The 16,661-nt window shown below is 38.3% G+C and overlaps 3 protein-coding genes across 3 annotated transcripts; all 3 read right to left on the bottom strand.

Moving 5' to 3' along the window:
- Window positions 1-493: 493 nt before the first annotated feature.
- LOC130164764 (GTPase IMAP family member 1-like) lies at window positions 494-7,260 on the bottom strand. Its single transcript, XM_056369711.1, has 2 exons — window positions 7,150-7,260; window positions 494-3,183 (listed from the first exon to the last, which is right to left on the bottom strand). The coding sequence occupies exons 1-2, from the start codon at window positions 7,154-7,156 to the stop codon at window positions 1,739-1,741; spliced, it is 1,452 nt and encodes a 483-aa protein (XP_056225686.1). The 5' UTR covers window positions 7,157-7,260; the 3' UTR covers window positions 494-1,738.
- A 538-nt stretch (window positions 7,261-7,798) lies between these two features.
- LOC130164765 (GTPase IMAP family member 4-like) lies at window positions 7,799-11,254 on the bottom strand. Its single transcript, XM_056369712.1, has 2 exons — window positions 10,836-11,254; window positions 7,799-9,608 (listed from the first exon to the last, which is right to left on the bottom strand). The coding sequence occupies exons 1-2, from the start codon at window positions 10,840-10,842 to the stop codon at window positions 8,338-8,340; spliced, it is 1,278 nt and encodes a 425-aa protein (XP_056225687.1). The 5' UTR covers window positions 10,843-11,254; the 3' UTR covers window positions 7,799-8,337.
- Window positions 11,255-11,305: 51 nt separating this feature from the next.
- On the bottom strand, window positions 11,306-16,389 carry LOC130164767 (GTPase IMAP family member 7-like). Its single transcript, XM_056369714.1, has 2 exons — window positions 15,763-16,389; window positions 11,306-13,162 (listed from the first exon to the last, which is right to left on the bottom strand). The coding sequence occupies exons 1-2, from the start codon at window positions 15,767-15,769 to the stop codon at window positions 12,075-12,077; spliced, it is 1,095 nt and encodes a 364-aa protein (XP_056225689.1). The 5' UTR covers window positions 15,770-16,389; the 3' UTR covers window positions 11,306-12,074.
- Between the last annotated feature and the right edge of the window lie 272 nt (window positions 16,390-16,661).

The following is a 16,661-nucleotide window of genomic DNA, read 5'->3' as shown; positions in this document are numbered from 1 at the left end:
CAGTATGTACTGCATTTATCTTTTACCTCCTTATATTGTTCAGTGCTGACACATAAGGCTGATATGATAATTTTCACCTGACTTAAAAGTAGCCGAACTTGCTGGACCAGATTTTCAATGTTTCCATTTATAGTAAACACTGCTGCCTTTTTACTTTTGGTTTTTGTTATCTTTGCGAGTCCAAGAGTAATACAGCGGTGTAGTACGAGTTGATTCGTATACTTAAAATCTTGTACCATTGGTCAGGAATGTCAGAAATATTTCCATTTATTTCTTGTTTCTTAAACTGTATCAAATATATACGTAACATACGTTTCTTTTATTCATCTATTAACCCATATTATATTAAACTGCTCTCTAGTGGGCAGTTGATGCAGTTGCAGTGTTTACATTGCAGGACAGTTTTTCTGCAGGTTTGTTAGTTATAGTTCATATCTCCTCTCAGGCTTCAGCTCTATAGTAGGTGTCTGTGAATAAAACTGCCAGAAAAGACTTTAGGATGATGAATTGTTTTATTGTTTGATTACATTTTTACATTTCATGTAGTAATATTCAGATGACAAAAGATTAATAAAGAAAGAAAAAAATCACATTGTCATAGTCTATCCACCAATTTCAGATTATTTCATGTCATTGAACAGTTTACCATCCAGCAAAATCTTCCTCACTCCCCTTCATTGTTTCTCTGCACTGTCATCCGTCTGTACTGTATATGTATGCATGCATTAATCAAAATTAGTAATAATAAAATAGCAACCAGGAATGGGAAGAGGAGTAGAATATTTTACTTACGCAAAAGTACTGTTACTTCAAATAAATTATTTAAAGTAAAAGTGGAATTGTTTGTTTTAAAATGCAGTTAGATAAAAGGAAAAAGTAGGTCATATAAGATAAACAGGTTAAAGTCAACAAGTGCCATCAATTACTAAATTAAAGAAAATGACAACTGAGCAGAGACTGTCATCGGTAGACCTGAAGTTAAAGTGGTCTCTCAAATACAGTCAACATTTATTAATTTATATCTGTTCTAAAGAAGAAAACAAATGGATAGTACAGAAGCTATTTCCAGTTCAGACGTTTTCCTTGTTACAATCACCTTCCTGTCATGAGTGAATGAAAGTGGATGAAAGAATAAAAACAGTTGATTAAATTAAATTTTGTTTTCTACAATATCTTAGTGAATATCTTAACCTTCTTCTGGTATGAAATGATTGTCAAAAGTAAATTTTTACAGTTAGTCTTTGACATTGTTTCTGAAGGACATCACAAACCTCAAGTTCATTATTATTATTATTATGTATTATATCTTTTTAGATATAAGTCACAATTTACATTATATCTGCAGGACAAAACAAAATGTGATTTTGTTTGCTGTTAATATAATGACATATTTTAAATGGTTTGAACACTAGTTTCAATTATATTCAACAATTCAGATTCATGAATAAAGTTAAAAACTGTCATTGATGATGTCAGAAGTTTTTGGGTTGTTAACAGTTCATGCACTAGACAGCGCATCAAACTCTGACACTCTATGGTCAGTTTTTAAAACAGACACAAAAACAAAAGAACAAAAGTTTAAACCTTGCATAGTGTTAGTTGAAACAAAATATTTCACATATTTCTTTAAACCTATATCTTTTTTTGTTCTTTTTCTCACATATACAGTAAATATTTATGAGTAAACTAAATCAGACCGAGTTGAGAGTTTTCCATGCAGTCTACTCTCAGTCTACACTCAGTTTGGTTTTCCATCCCGACCTGAATGTGGATGTATTAGTCTGTTTAACAACCCAGCCGTATTATCAGAGAAAGATATGGCGTCATCTTTGACAGCCCCTGCTGCCATCTTTACTGCTTCCCATGGTGTGTCTGCCTCCTCAGCTGCAACATAGCCTCTAATGCCACCAGCCACAGCTCCTACTCCAGCAACTACCACTGTAAGTGTCCCTACAGCTGTTCCTGCTGCTGATCCCCCTGCTGCTGCTCCTGCTCCTCCTACTCCTGCTGCTGCTGATCCTCCTGCTGCTGCTGCTGATCCCCCTGCTGCTGCTGCTGATCCTGCTGCTGCTGATCCTGCTGCTGCTGCTGATCCTCCTGCTGCTGCTGATCCAGCTGCTGCTGATCCTGCTGCTGCTGCTCCTGCTGCTGCTGATCCTGCTGCTGCTGCTGATCCTCCTGCTCCTGCTGCTGCTCCTGCTGCTGCTGATCCTGCTGCTGCTGCTGATCCTCCTGCTGCTGCTGCTGCTGCTGCTGATCCAGCTGCTGCTGATCCTGCTGCTGCTGCTCCTGCTCCTCCTGCTGCTGCTCCAATTGTCATTTCTATAGCTTGTTTTAAAAGTTTTCCCTCTGCACGCATCAGTAAAACTGTATAAACTAATCCAACCATCACAGCTACGCCACAAAGAGCTCCGATCAATGCACCTGTTGTAACACCTGCCAATTTGATCCAAAAACTCTTAAGTACACTGGCTTTAGCCTTCTTTCTGATCTCTTCCCCAGACATGTTTCCTGATGACTTTCTAATCTCCTCCTCCTCTCGTTTTATTTTTTCTTGCACTCCTTGTAGCAACGCATTGGTGTAGCAGCTTCCATTGTTTGCCAGCATAATCTTGTCTATTGTTTTAAGTAGCTCCTCCACCTGGAACTGGTTGTTTCTGTATTTATCTTTTAGGTTTTCATTCCAGTATTTATTATCAATGACATGGCACCGATTGCCACACTTCTTAACTAGATCTTTCATAGCGTCATTCTGGTTGACTAACTTCTCAATGTTCATTCCTTCAAGCTGGTCACCGTGAGTGAAGAGAACTGTTGCATATTTCAAAGCTTCCTCTGAGAAATAGTCTCGTACTTTCTCAATGACAGACTTCTCATGCTCTGTATACCTCTCAGCTTTAAGCACAATGAGAAAAGCATGAGGCCCAGGAGCGCACTCTGTGATACACCTCAGTATCTCAGCCTTCATGTCCTCCTCTGCTCTGTCTGTGTCAAAGAAACCAGGGGTGTCGATCAAAGTGAGGTTTCTTCCTTTGACAGATCTGGTTTGTGCTTCACATTTTCTTGTTCCAGAGTTGAGACCAGGGTAGGTGTTGAACACGTTCTCTCCAAATATGGTGTTGGCCAGGCTGCTTTTCCCAACTCCAGTTTTTCCCAAGATGACAATTCTCCTTGTGTTTAACTCTAAAAGAGAAAAAATTCCATAAATAAGACTGTGTGAATGAAGACACAAAACATTATGAACAGCTGAGATCATCTAATGTTGAGGGAGTATTTATTTTCACCCAAATCACAATCTTTTCCTAAACCTGACCAAGTAGTTTTTGTTTCTGAACCTAACCAAACCCTGACCTTTATTAAAGTAACTATGGCGACAAAAGTAGGCACGCCATTCTCAATAGGGGCCTTATTTCAGGAGACACTCATCGTATCAGAGGGTTGAGAATGTGGTTGTTCAGGTTGGAGGACTTGTTTACATGGACATTTGTTATATAGTCAACAGTGTGTGGCTAGATTGTGGCTGTGGCTGATTGTAGATAATAGCCACAATTCTCTGTGAACATTTATGATGAAATTTACATGGATAGAAAGGAACCAACAAAATGTTAAAATGTACAATTAACTGTGTGGACAGCTGCACGCCAGCGCAACAAAACATGAAGACATAAAGAAAGTATGGAGCATAGTTACAGTACATCAGAAAAAAACCAACAATCGGTCTCAAGTATTACACAAGAAAATTGTAAGTGAAGCCTGCTGCCTCAACTGATTAATACATTTTGTGGCCTACAATGATATTGATATTCTTAAAGTCTCATTTCATGAGACATTTTTTGACAAATTGCTCAAAAAATGTATTAAGATGGATAAAATTAAAGCAAAAATAAAAGTAAAACCAGCCATATGTTGAGAAAGGTTTATATTTAAAAAGAATCACTCAAAAGACTTACTGTATCTTACTGTAACTTTTTTATTTGTTGATTAATTGCTTAATAAATCTTTCAGCAGACATTGTAGAACATGTAAGTCAAGCATGGGAAATCCAGAACCTCTCATTAACTTGTAGAGGATTTCAAATTCTCAATCACTTTAATCATTGATTTCAGTCATCATCTTACACATAGAAAATTACAGGATTATGGTTTAGACATGGACATCTTCATCCAAAGATTTGCTTTTTTCTGAAACTGCACAGAAAAATGTTGAATTGCTAAATTTATCTACTAATCTTATTTTTCAGTTTACATTTTTTGTACTCAACGAACAATACAAAGTAAGCAGACTCCTAAAACTCAGAAAGTGAATACCTGCACCTAAAAATGTTTACAAGTGAGAACCTGCATCCTAGATCTAGTTTTTATGAGGGGAGGCCGGAGGTGTGGCTGATGAAGCGTTTGTTTTGCTCTGAGATGCTGGTGGTCTAGTGCGACATCTAGTGGCAGTGACGGTGGTTTACAGAAACTTTAAAACCTTCAGTTACTCTGCCTGCTACAGGGAAGTGTGTGTTTCTGCTCCCTTTGCTGCTGCTTGGTTTTTCATCAGTTTTGAGATGAACAGCACGCCTAAGATCACTGCAGCAGCAGCTCTCACTGATCTCCTTCTTGCACATTTCATCAAATACTTTAAGATGCTGTGTAAAAACGGTGATGATGGTTTAATGCGCTCATCTTGTTGTGCCTGCCATTCCTTCAGCATCTTAGCAGTGTAGCAGACTCCCTTGTTTTCCGTCATCATCCTCTCTATCGTATTGAGCAGCTCCGACACCTGGAACTGGTTGCTCCTGTATTCATCATGCTGGTTGTGTTTCCAGTATTTATTGTCAACAACACGGCACCGACCGCTGCACTTCTTCATCAGATCACTCAGATCATCATTCTGGTTGACAAACTCCTCAATTTTCATTCCTTCAGGGAGCTGGTCACCATGTGTGAAGACAACTGCAGCATATTTTAAAGCTTCCTCAGAGAAGTATTGACATATTTTAGTGATGACTTCCTTCTCCTGCTCTGTGAATTTCTCTACTTTAACCACAATAAGAAAAGCATGAGGCCCAGGAGCGCACTCTGTGATGCACCCAAGTATATCAGGCTTCAGCTTTTCCTCAGACCTGTCTGGATTGATGAAACCAGGAGTGTCGATCAAAGTGATGCTTCTTCCTTTGACAGATCCAGACTTTGCTTGACAAATACTTGCTCCTGAGTTGAGAGAATGAGTGACTTTGAATACATCTTTTCCAAATATGGTGTTAGCAAGGCTGCTCTTCCCAGCTCCAGTTTTTCCAAGCAGGACGATCCTCCATGGGTTTTGCACTAGGAGAAAATAATCACTATCAGTACTGTCTCTTTCTTGCTCTTTTTTCATGACGTATGGTCCCTAAAAATGTCTGACCTATTAACTGTGATGTGCAGGAAATATAGAGTGTAAAGAAATAATAACAGGAATAGCAGTAACTTCTTTGCTGTGCTAGTCCACCTTTAACATTAGCAAATGTAGTTATGGAGGCAGCAGATTTATAGTAAAAAAATAATAATTTTACTGAACTACCATTACATCAGGAACTTTTAAATTAAATCTGACAGCAGGCCCACAGCAAAACTAGAACTACATACTGAGAGGAAAAAAGGATTGTGCAAATTATCCTAAATAGTGGTCTCATAGTATCACATAATACATCTTTTCATTTTACAGATGAGCTCACTATATAGTCCTCTACATAGAACTCCCTGGATAGTGAATTGGGAGTATAGTGAATGAGTGAATGATTTTGGACACAACCTGTGACTTTGAATGAGGAAAATCATGTCTGCAAGGAGCGGCTAGCTGGTAGAGCTAAACTTCTGTAGTTATTTTGCTAGACTTTCTCACAAGGATTCGTGCTCACTGAAAAATCCTTGGCGTATTCCAGGATTCATCATTTGCCAACCTGTTATGGGCGACTGGGTGATGGTCATGGGCAATTAAATCAATTAAGGAATGACAAGGCTCTGGACTTGGCAAGAAGCACAACAAAGAAGTACAACAGGGACTCAGTGTTGCGGCTTTGTATCTTATCCGCCAAGAACAGGCACTCACAGGATAGAATGAGTCCGAGCGCACCTCAAACAAGACCAATTCTGTGGAGCTGCTACACACATTTGCAGAGTTTGACACTAAACTACGCTTCACTAAACATGTCGCATATCATTGCTGTAGAAGTGGATGATCTACAGGGCACACTCTCCAAGCAGGACAGACATGTCAAGTTGTTCATTGACTGTTGTTGTTGAGGACCCAAATACAAGTCTGAAATTCTATGACATAGTTACCGACTACCTCACCACCATGAGACAGGAGAATGTCCTTCCTCTTCTAATAGGGTAGGTGAAATGCACAGCCCCTTCTGTCTCTGTGGCTTTACTGTTTAACTGAAGTGCCCATGTAACCATGTGCATTTTATGTATTTATTGTCATTTAATCAGTCCACTGAAGTGGTTATTTTATTGAGATTGTGTATGAGTTTATACACAGAAAATAAGCACCACAGACAGCAGCCATAAGAGGTTAACCTTACCTGAGCAGATGAGACTGTGATTGTCTACAGCCTCTGCAGGTGTGGTACTGGGTTGTTTGTCTGTTAGGTCATGTTGTATAATGATTCATTTGGCCTAGTTTTAAACAATAAGGAAGTATCGAAAGTATCTGTGTTATTATTAAGCGGCTGGTGAATTTGGGTGGGTGGTTGCATGAAGTAATTTGAGAGAGTGAGAGGGAGAGAGAGCGAGAGAGGACCTTTTACGCCAGCTGGAGTATGTGTATGTGTGTTGGGATCATGTTTCAGTTATAGGAAACAGCCCAACTTTAGGAAAACTATTTCAGCAAAGAGGAAAGTAATCATGACACAGATTAACTAGATCCTTGATTAGAACGATTCTTTAAAGCCTCTGTTTGTTTCTGATTCTCATTCTGATTCTGCAGCACTATTTTACCAGAAACCACAGCGAGGTTAAAACCGTGAGTGAGTGAGAGTCAGACAGAGAGAGGTCATGAAAAGTTTGTTGCAGTGAAATTAACACTTTTAGCACCGTAAAGTTTTTCCTTTACATTTCTGTGTGTGTCCAACCAAAGTTCAGTGTTGTCACAAAATGATTTAAACAAGTCAATGTAACTCACCATCCATGTTGTGAAAACAGAAATCGACTCGGTGTGAAGTTTAGACTCGCACGAACTCTGCGTCTTCACTCTGTGACTCCTTTCCCGTTTCTCACTCGTGCTTGGTTTGAAATAGTTTCGGTTTCTGTTTGACGTGGCTGCTCTGCAAGTGACTTTGTGGTGAACTTCCACTCACTGAAAACAAGGCAGGGCTCTTTTACAAGACGCACGTTAGGAGTGGAAACTTTTACCAGCAGTTTGCTGATGTTCGTTGATAAGGTTTAGGATTACTTTGAAAATGGTGTTTGTTTGAAGAGTATTTTCGTATTTGCGCATTATTGTTGATTGAGCTTTAACGTCTTTTCATTTTCAGACGCGAAACACAAACTCAAAATATTTCACGGCTTTTACTCTCATAAGTTTTTCTTTATTATGTATCTTTTTGTGGTTTCTGAGGACACCAGAGAAACAGCAACAATAACCTTTTAGGAGATGAAGGGTGGGTTATACTATACTGTATACAGTGTGTGATCATTGTGTCAGTACATGGAGCATCCTGTGATTTAAATATACTGCACTAAGCACATGAACAGTTTACATCCTGTGATTTGACAGAGTAACATCATCAACAGCCAGTGTTAAAGGATTTATTAAAAGAAAAAGAAATATGTGAACAATCATATCTTTTATTATTTATATGAAAAACAATCATGGAACACATACATTAGCACAGCAAAGACATAAAGAACAGAAACTCATCTTCTTAATTCAATACCTAAAACTCATTTGATCATGTATCTATTACTGATGAACCTTTTTTAGTTAGATATGATGAATATTTTTTTCCTACTATATTACTAGAAACTTGTAGGAGTATTAACTTGTCGTCTTGAATGTGTCCTGCCTGATCACTGAGGACTTGTTCAGAGACTATATCTGATTAACTGACAGAAATATAAAATAAATTACAAAGTGGTTAATTACAATTTCAGGATGTAATAAGTGAAACATATAAAGAGAATAGTTAATATTTCCATTTAATTAGTCCTTGAGCTATGAAATTATCATGTTACTGATTCTTTTTTTTGCTCACAGTCTGGACACGTATTGCATTCAGTCATTTCTTCTACAACAACATATAAAAGCAACTTCTGATGTGATGCCCTTATCAGCAGGTCAACACCATGTGTCTGTCAGCAGTGGGTTCATTCACTGAAGGCAACAGGCTTCTGCTGCTGCCTCTGCCGCTGCCACCACTGTTGCCATGGCGTCACTTCCTTCTGCAAACCCCTCTGCTGCTGCTGCCACCTCTGCTGCTCCTTCAACTGATGCTTCTGCTATTCCCTCTACTGCTGTTGTCACTGCTGCTCCATCCACTGCCTCTGCTGCTGTTTCACCTTGTTGTGCTGCTTCTTCCCCCTCTGCGGTTTCTTCTGCCTGTGCATCTTTTGCTCCAAGTACTTTCATTAAAGAGAGGTAACCAGTTGCTGTTTTTGCCATCTCTGCTCCTTTCACCACTGCTGTCAGTACTCTTTTACCTGGTGTTTCTGCTGTTTGTTCCTCTACTGCACCTTTTCCCTCTGCAGCTGTTTCTTCGTTTGATGCCTTCTCTGTTCCTGGTCCCTCTTTTGTCGCTTCTTGTCTAATTGCGCTCACACCTTTTATGGCACTGATTAAAATGGCAGCCTCTGGTCCAAGCAGTGCCCCCACCATCAGCCCTTTACCTGCGATGCCTGCGAATTTGGCAATATTCTTCTTATAGACAGCAGTTTTACTTTTCTCTCTGGTGTCTTTCTGACATACATTTCCTTCCTGTCTAAGTCGTTCTTCCTCTTCATTCATTTCCGTCTCCATTGCCTGTAGTAACTCATTTGTGTAGTGACCACCTTTGTTGTCCGTCACTATCTTGTCAATAGTGTTGAGTAGCTCTTCCACCTGGAACTGGTTGCTCCTGTATTCACTCTGTGGTTGACGGTTCCAGTATTTGTTATCAATGACATGACAACGGCCGCCGCACTTTTTAACAAGATCAATCAGACCTTCGCTCTGACTGACGAACTCTTCAATCTTCATTCCTTCAGGCAGCTGGTCGCCATGAGTGAAGACAATTGCAGTGTATCGTAAAGCCTCCTCTGAGAAGTACTGGCTCATTTTTGAGATGACTTCCTTCTCGTGATCTGTGACTTGCTCCACTTTAAGCACAAGGACAAAAGCATGAGGCCCGGGAGCACTCTCCACGATACACTGAAGTATTTCAGACTGCATGGCCTCCTCTGATGTGCCTGTGTCAAAGAATCCTGGTGTGTCAATCAAAGTTACGTTTCTTCCCTTGACGAGTTTTGACTCTGCTCGGCAAACACTTTTTTGTGAGACAGGCAACTGGTTTGTCTTGAACACGGTCTCTCCAAATATGGTGTTGCCAAGGCTGCTTTTCCCAGCTCCAGTTTTCCCAAGGAGGATAATCCTCCTTGTTGGTGGCACTGGAAAAGAATAATGTCTCAGATTAACTTTATTTCTCTAACATACATTTAGTTTCTCTTAGTTTGTCACTTGTGTTCAGTCAGTATTCTGATTAGTCACCTTTCCTGTCATAGCAGGGACAGAATATTGCACAGTATGTAGCGCTGCACTCTGCAGACATGCTTTGTAATCTCAGCCTCAATCAAGAATGATGGCGGACTTTGGCCAAAGGCAGCTCTGAACAGTAAATTGAAATAAAGAGGTGTGTCAGTTGCTAAACATGCCCTCATTAGAGTAATTTAAATGGGTTGGACAAAATAATAGGAAAACCTTTCAGCATAATACAACACAATTCAACAGCACCATGGACATGTACAGCTTCAAAAATGACCATCCAGTTGAATCAACACCTCTTTAACACGGTTTCAACAAACCGTCATGATGGACGACTCATTGCAGGACTGTTGTATTAGACTGCATTAGTTTTAGTTAAGTGTACCTGTACATATATATTTCACCATATACAGTATGTTATGTAAACCAGTAAGAACATTTATTGATGAACTGCAATCAGTTACAGAAGTTATAGAGCAACAGCAAGAAAGGAAACTACTTTTAAATGCTAATTGTAGCTGCATTCCACTGATGCAGGAATCACGGTTCTCCAAAAGAAACCAACATTTTTCACATTCAGGGCTTGAAATTAAAACTGAGATAATATTGCTTTTTTTTTTTTTTTTAGGGAGGCTTCTCAACACTTATTCTTTTTTATTCACAAACAGCTTACCTTACATTGTCTACCTCACTATGAATGATTGATCTGGATTGATATGAATTATATTATGAGATACATATCAGATCACATGAGAAGGTCACCTAACATTATACAGTAACTAACTAACTATAGGCTAAGTGACAAACAACAAAAACTAAGCATTAATGCTGTGGAAAAGAAAAGTTTAGGAAGTTACTTTTTTAATGACTGATTTCAGAATTTTATTGACAGGAATCCAAATGAAAAATTGATTTGTATTGCAATGCAAATAAAACAATATTTGTTATATTTTAATGCTGCATAAGAGAAGTATTATTTGTACCAAGACACCTTTTTGTATCACTTAACAATGTATTTGTTTGAGTTAATGAATATTGCTCAGTGTGGATAGAAAATAATTGAAAGGAGCATGGAGAAAATAGTCAATAGTAGCCCTGACAGAATAATAATAGAGAAAATAATCTGAACTCACCAGCCATGTTGTCAAAAAAGAAAAAAAATCCAATCAGCGTAGTCAGAGTTGATCAGATACTCTGATCTCTGTTCTGTATCTTATTTGCTCTCACTCTGGTTTGCCGCTAACCATTGAAAATACACATGTTAAACCACACGCGTCTTTCTCTGCTGTCTGCTGAATGATCGTGTTACACAAGACACTATCTGTAATATATCAGCAACAGTATCTGGGTTGTCCGGTCAACAATCACTCAGATGTAGGTAATAAAACATACAAACATTGACCTGGATTATTAGAAAACCAGATACAGTAAGAACCCTCACCTTATGTTAACTACAATTCACCTCATCAGCTCACTCTATTCACTTCATAACACACTAAAAGGATCTTCATTAAATAGTTAAATACATTATCCAAAAAGTGACACAAGAAAGATTTATACAGCTGATCTAAGATTTACCTTTTGGTTTTAATGTGATATTTAGCCAAGCACGTTATATCACTTCTTTTAAAAAGAGAGAACAGTAAAAGCTTTCAAAATCTTTATTGTAGTGGACTTTGTGACAGACAGGGAGATAGTGGATTCCATAAAGCAATTCTCTTAATCAAAGTATCTGCATTTGCATCCCTGTTTAAAGTCTGGCCCACATGTAGTGTGATTGTCAGATGCTACTTCCACATCTGGACCAATTCTGGCGATCACACAGAAAATCTTTCAGCTGTCAGTCAACACTGGACAATGATGACAGCTGTAATCTGCCTATATGTGGAAGAATATGGGCCAGACTCGGACCAATGACCCTGGCATGTGCTGGGCCAGAAGTTTCATTTCGCTTTCTGTCTTCTGCTGACAGATACAATAAGGGAATTAAAAGGAACTTTCTGTCCATGGTTTCAAAAAAGCAAGGACATGACCTGTGTGTGAGAATGTTTGTTTCCTCATTATTGGTGCATGTTTTGTTTACAATTGTTTTGTTTCTCCTCTTCACCTCCTTTTGATCCAAGATGCATATGTCACTCAGTCTATTTAGTAGATCTTAGAATTCTACATTTACATTTGGCGCCCTCTGCTGTCATCTTTTTGCTGTGCAGTTTAAATAGATTTTTGCTGTAGATGAGCACTATGAGAGATTTCTAAAATATCAACAACAGTTTCTAAAGCTGTAAAAGACTTTCTCAAGTAGGATCCCCAAAAGTCTTTTAGGCGCATAGACATAATAAAAGACCAGAATAAGCCCATTTTCTTCAACAGAGTTAAAGAAGAGGTGATGCCTCTTCACTTTGCTTGTGCCTTTTGTTTTTCAGCATGTTTTTAGCTTTGTCAATGACAGCATTAGCTGTGTTCTCTGCTGCCTCCCTTACTCCGTCTGCTTGATCAGCTTCATTATATCCAATATAACCTCCTGCTACTGCTCCTGCTGCTGTAGCGACTCCTGCACATGCACCTAATCCAAATCCAACTGCTGGAACTCCAGCTACTGCTACTGCCACCACTGCCTCCACTGGTATTGCCTTTGTTTTCATCTCCATCAGGGCTTTAACAACAGCAAAAACCATCACTGGCACACCAAGCAAAGCCCCTAACAGCGCTCCTGTGGTAACACCAACTATTTTCTTGAGAAGATTTGAGACAATTCTCTTTGCCTTCTCTCTGATTTCTTTCTTTGACATGTCTGGTGATGACTGTCTGATCTCCTCCTCCGCTTGTTGTATTTCTCTCTCCACCACTTGTATCATTTCATTGGTGTAGTATTCTCCTTTGTCCACCATCGCTTTTATTGTGTTGAGTAGCTGTGTCACCTGGTGCTTGTTGTTCCTGTATTTGTTCAACCATTTGTTCTTCCAGTATTTATTATCAACCACGTGGCAGCGACCGCCGCACTTCTGCACCAGATCACTCAGATTCCTATTCTGACTGACAAACTCCTCAATCTTCATTCCTTCAGGAAGCTGTTCACCATGAGTGAAGACAACTACAGCATGTTTGAAAGCTTCCTCAGTAAAACAGTCTTTTATCTTATCGATAACCTGGTTTTCTTGCTCTGAGAATTTCTCCACTTTGAGCACAATGAGAAAAACATGAGGCCCAGGAGCGCACTCTGTGATACAGCTCACTATCTCAGACTTCAGCTCCTCCTCAGATCTGTCTGGGTCAAAGAAACCAGGAGTGTCGATCAAAGTGATTCTTCTTTTTTTAACAGATTTGGTTTCTTTCTGACATTTTGTTGTTTCAGAGTTTGCAGTGTGGCTTATCTGGAACAAATCTTCTTTAAATATGGTGTTGCACAAACTGCTTTTCCCAGCTCCAGTTTTTCCCAGTAGCACGATCCTCAAGTCCGACCCTGGAAAAGAATAATGATAATGGACCTACATTATTTGTTTTGCTTGTTATTGTGTATTGCTTACTGATTACACTGTGGTATAGGTGTGAGTTATAGAAATATACTTTATGTTTTATATTAGCTTGGCTTATTATTTGGAGCCTTGTGAAATAATCATTTATTTGGTTTAACCAGACGATGTGGGTAAATATGGACAACATCTGGTAGAAACAATTAGTCTAAAAGTTTAAATGAGATAAAACATCTGTTGCACTTGTTGATAGTTGTCCATATTCTTTGCAAAATTGTATATTACTGTATGTCATTAGAGGGAATTCAAGTATTTCCTGGTTAATAGGCTGCGAAAAGAGGTTTCTAATCTCCTTTAAGTGTAACTGTCAGAATGAATCATGGGATTTAATTGTGCTTAATAACTTCTCCAGGGTCTAACTTGCAAAGTGAGAGAGAGAAACACCCACCCACACACACACACACACACACACACACACACACACACACACACGTTCAGTTATGTAAGTATGAACATATTGTCAACAACCTATGACGTATAACCAGCAAAGACTTTTTAATCTGGAGAAATGTTTCCATACTTCTCATATCTCATTGTTCTTGATCTTCAAGTTTCTGTGAGGTTTGAGGTTGTTTTTAAACTACTTCTGAAAGTTAAAACACTTCATTACATAGTCAACCACAGTTATGTCTTGCTTGAGATTCAATTATGTAATTATATAAATTTGAGTATTTTTAATTTATATAAAAATGATTTGAAGTGAATTTGCAATAATTTTTTCGGCTTTTGCTCTCAGTGGTTCTATCTCAGCTCAAAGCTTAAAATCTATGGATGTGTAGTATTTTGTTCAGCATGTGTGACACTGTAGCTCTTTGCATGTTATATTTTCATCATTGATGTTTTTCATTGTCCTTGATGCTTCATTTTGAACATAACAAATACTGATAGACTGCCATAGAGGTAGTTTAAGCACTATAGACTTTGAATAAGCCTGACTCACTTGAATGTCAAATAGGTTTTCTGTGTTGCCTTTTATAGCAAATGTCTGTGTTTTTACTTTTGGTTTTTGTTGTCTGTGCAAATGACATTCATTCAGTCATTCCAAACACATTCATTATACTTACAGTAAAAGCAAAAGTGCTTCTTACATCAAGCTGCTATAGTCAGGAATATCAAAAATGTCCTGAATATCTGGATTACCAATTTCTGTCACATTTGACCTTTTCTGTCTTTTCTGTGAGTCAGAGGGAGGCAGCTTCACATTTTCATATCATTTTAGAGTGTTTTCTCAGAGAGTTAAGCAGTGGTGGACAGAAATGTTTTTTTTTTTTTTTTTTTTTTTGTAGCAACAGTGACAATTTTATCGTATCAGCAGTTTAAAGTAAATATTAACATAATTAGATCTGCAGGGCTTAGTAGACATCTGCAAACCTTCGCAGGTGTGTAAAAAAGGGGATATATGCACCAGGTCTGCGTGCCTATCGAGATATGAATCAGTGTGGCGTGCAGCTGCATTGATCCAATTTGATTATAGGTTCCTTGTTTATGCCACCAATGATTGTAATCATCTGGTCAGAGAAAAGGTTTTTTCCAGAGAACACAATCTTGGTATTAGACAAACTGGGTGGCAGTCACAGGGTCCACTACAATAAATATGTAACTCACAAATCAAGATGTTTGCTTATTAACCTGAGGTAATGAAAATGCCATCATGCTGTACACTGTAGTTTTTTGTTTTGTTTACTTTTATTTTTATTTAACTACCAAAACATTGACATTGTACTTATGTATTCGTAAGTATCATGTTGCCATCAATCTTTCATGCACACACCACTGCAGAGGTGATGGGGTACCTGCTTAATTAATGGATGGATGACAGTGGATGGGAAATTCAGGTGCAAGAAAAGTTCTTTGAATTGTTTTTTTTTTTTGTTACAACAAAATTTTGAGCCACTGGATTTAAATGGTTAAATAGTTAAAAATGTCCTGAAGTACGGCCAGTAGATGTGTTACTCCTCAGTAGTTCAGTCTGACATTAAGTCTAATTTTTGTTTTTTAAAATGTAGACTTGACCTGTCTTTGGCAGAACCATAGGTCTCATCCTGTGATTTGTTACCAGGGCAGCTTTAAAGTCAAGTGCGCATCATCGTAGTAAAAAACAAAAAATACGCATGAAAACAGTTCTGTCAGATCTATCAACAAGTAATGAGCATTAATAGAAAAAAATAAAACAATAAAAGGTTATAATGCAACTCAAAAAAAAATGTTGGCAGTGAATTTTTTACAAATATATTCAGTATGAACACTGGCAAAAAGCACTGAATATTTTGCATATCTATGTATGAACATCAAAAAAATACATGCAGGCAGCATTATTTTTACTCTTTTGTATTCAATCACCTCAAAATGTCTTTAGTTGAGTTTGCTTCATGGATCACATAAGTTTTACTGACAGTAGTTTGTAATATATCATTGAACTATTTAAACTTTGAATATACATGTACGTTTTCAGTGATTAATCTTTGAATACAGTTCACACATAACATGGAACATAGACCTACACAGAATAACTTAATTTATTTTAACTCACCTTCCATGATGTTAAAAATGAGCTCCGCTTCTATTCTGCTTTCTGTTTCTATTTCTGTCTTTAAAGGCACTGCCTCAACATACTACAACCAGCAACGGGTTTTTATGCCAGAGAAAAGATTTGCTATCTCTCATATCTCATTCTTCTTGATCTTCACATGTGGGCTGCACCATGTTTAATTTGTGGCAACAACAATTCTGAGCCACTGTATGTTAAGTGAAATACTTAAATTTGGCCAGAAGATGTGTTACTCCTCAGTAGTTCAGTCTGACATTTAGTCTGGTTCCTGTTAGTTTTTTAAAATGTAGGCTTGACCTGTCATTTGGCAGAACCAGCAGTCTCATACTGTGGTTTTGTATTCTTGCAACTTGGCACCCTCTGCTGTCATCTTTTTGCTGTGCATTTTAAATAGATTTTTGCCTTAGATGAGATGCTTTAGATTTCTAAAATATCTAAAGCTGTAAAAGACTAGAAGCCATAATAAAAGTCAAAATGAAGCCCATGTGTTTCAACAGTGTTCAAGAAGAGATTATTTCTCCTCACTTTCCTTGTGCTTTTTGTTATTCAGTATGTTTTTAGCTTTGTCAAAGACGGCCTTAACTGTGTTCACTGCTGCCTCAATTACTGAGCCTGTTTGATCAGCTTCTTTATATCCAATACAACCTCCTACTAGTGCTCCTGCTGCTGCAGCGACTCCTGCACATACACCTAATCCAGCTGCACCTCCTGCAGCATTTATTATCAATGATGTGGCAGCGACCGCCGCACTTCTTCACCAAATCACAGAGACCTTTACTGTCTTTGAAAAATTCCTCAATCTTCATTCCTTCAGGGAGCTGGTCACCATGAGTGAAGACAACTACAACATGTTTGAAAGCTTCCTCAGAGAAAGATTTGTG

This window comes from Seriola aureovittata, chromosome 23 (genome assembly GCF_021018895.1).
Source record: "Seriola aureovittata isolate HTS-2021-v1 ecotype China chromosome 23, ASM2101889v1, whole genome shotgun sequence".
NCBI lineage: Eukaryota > Metazoa > Chordata > Actinopteri > Carangiformes > Carangidae > Seriola > Seriola aureovittata.
The sequence above is the reverse complement of the archived record's forward strand: the minus strand, read 5'-3'. Positions and strand labels throughout refer to the sequence as shown.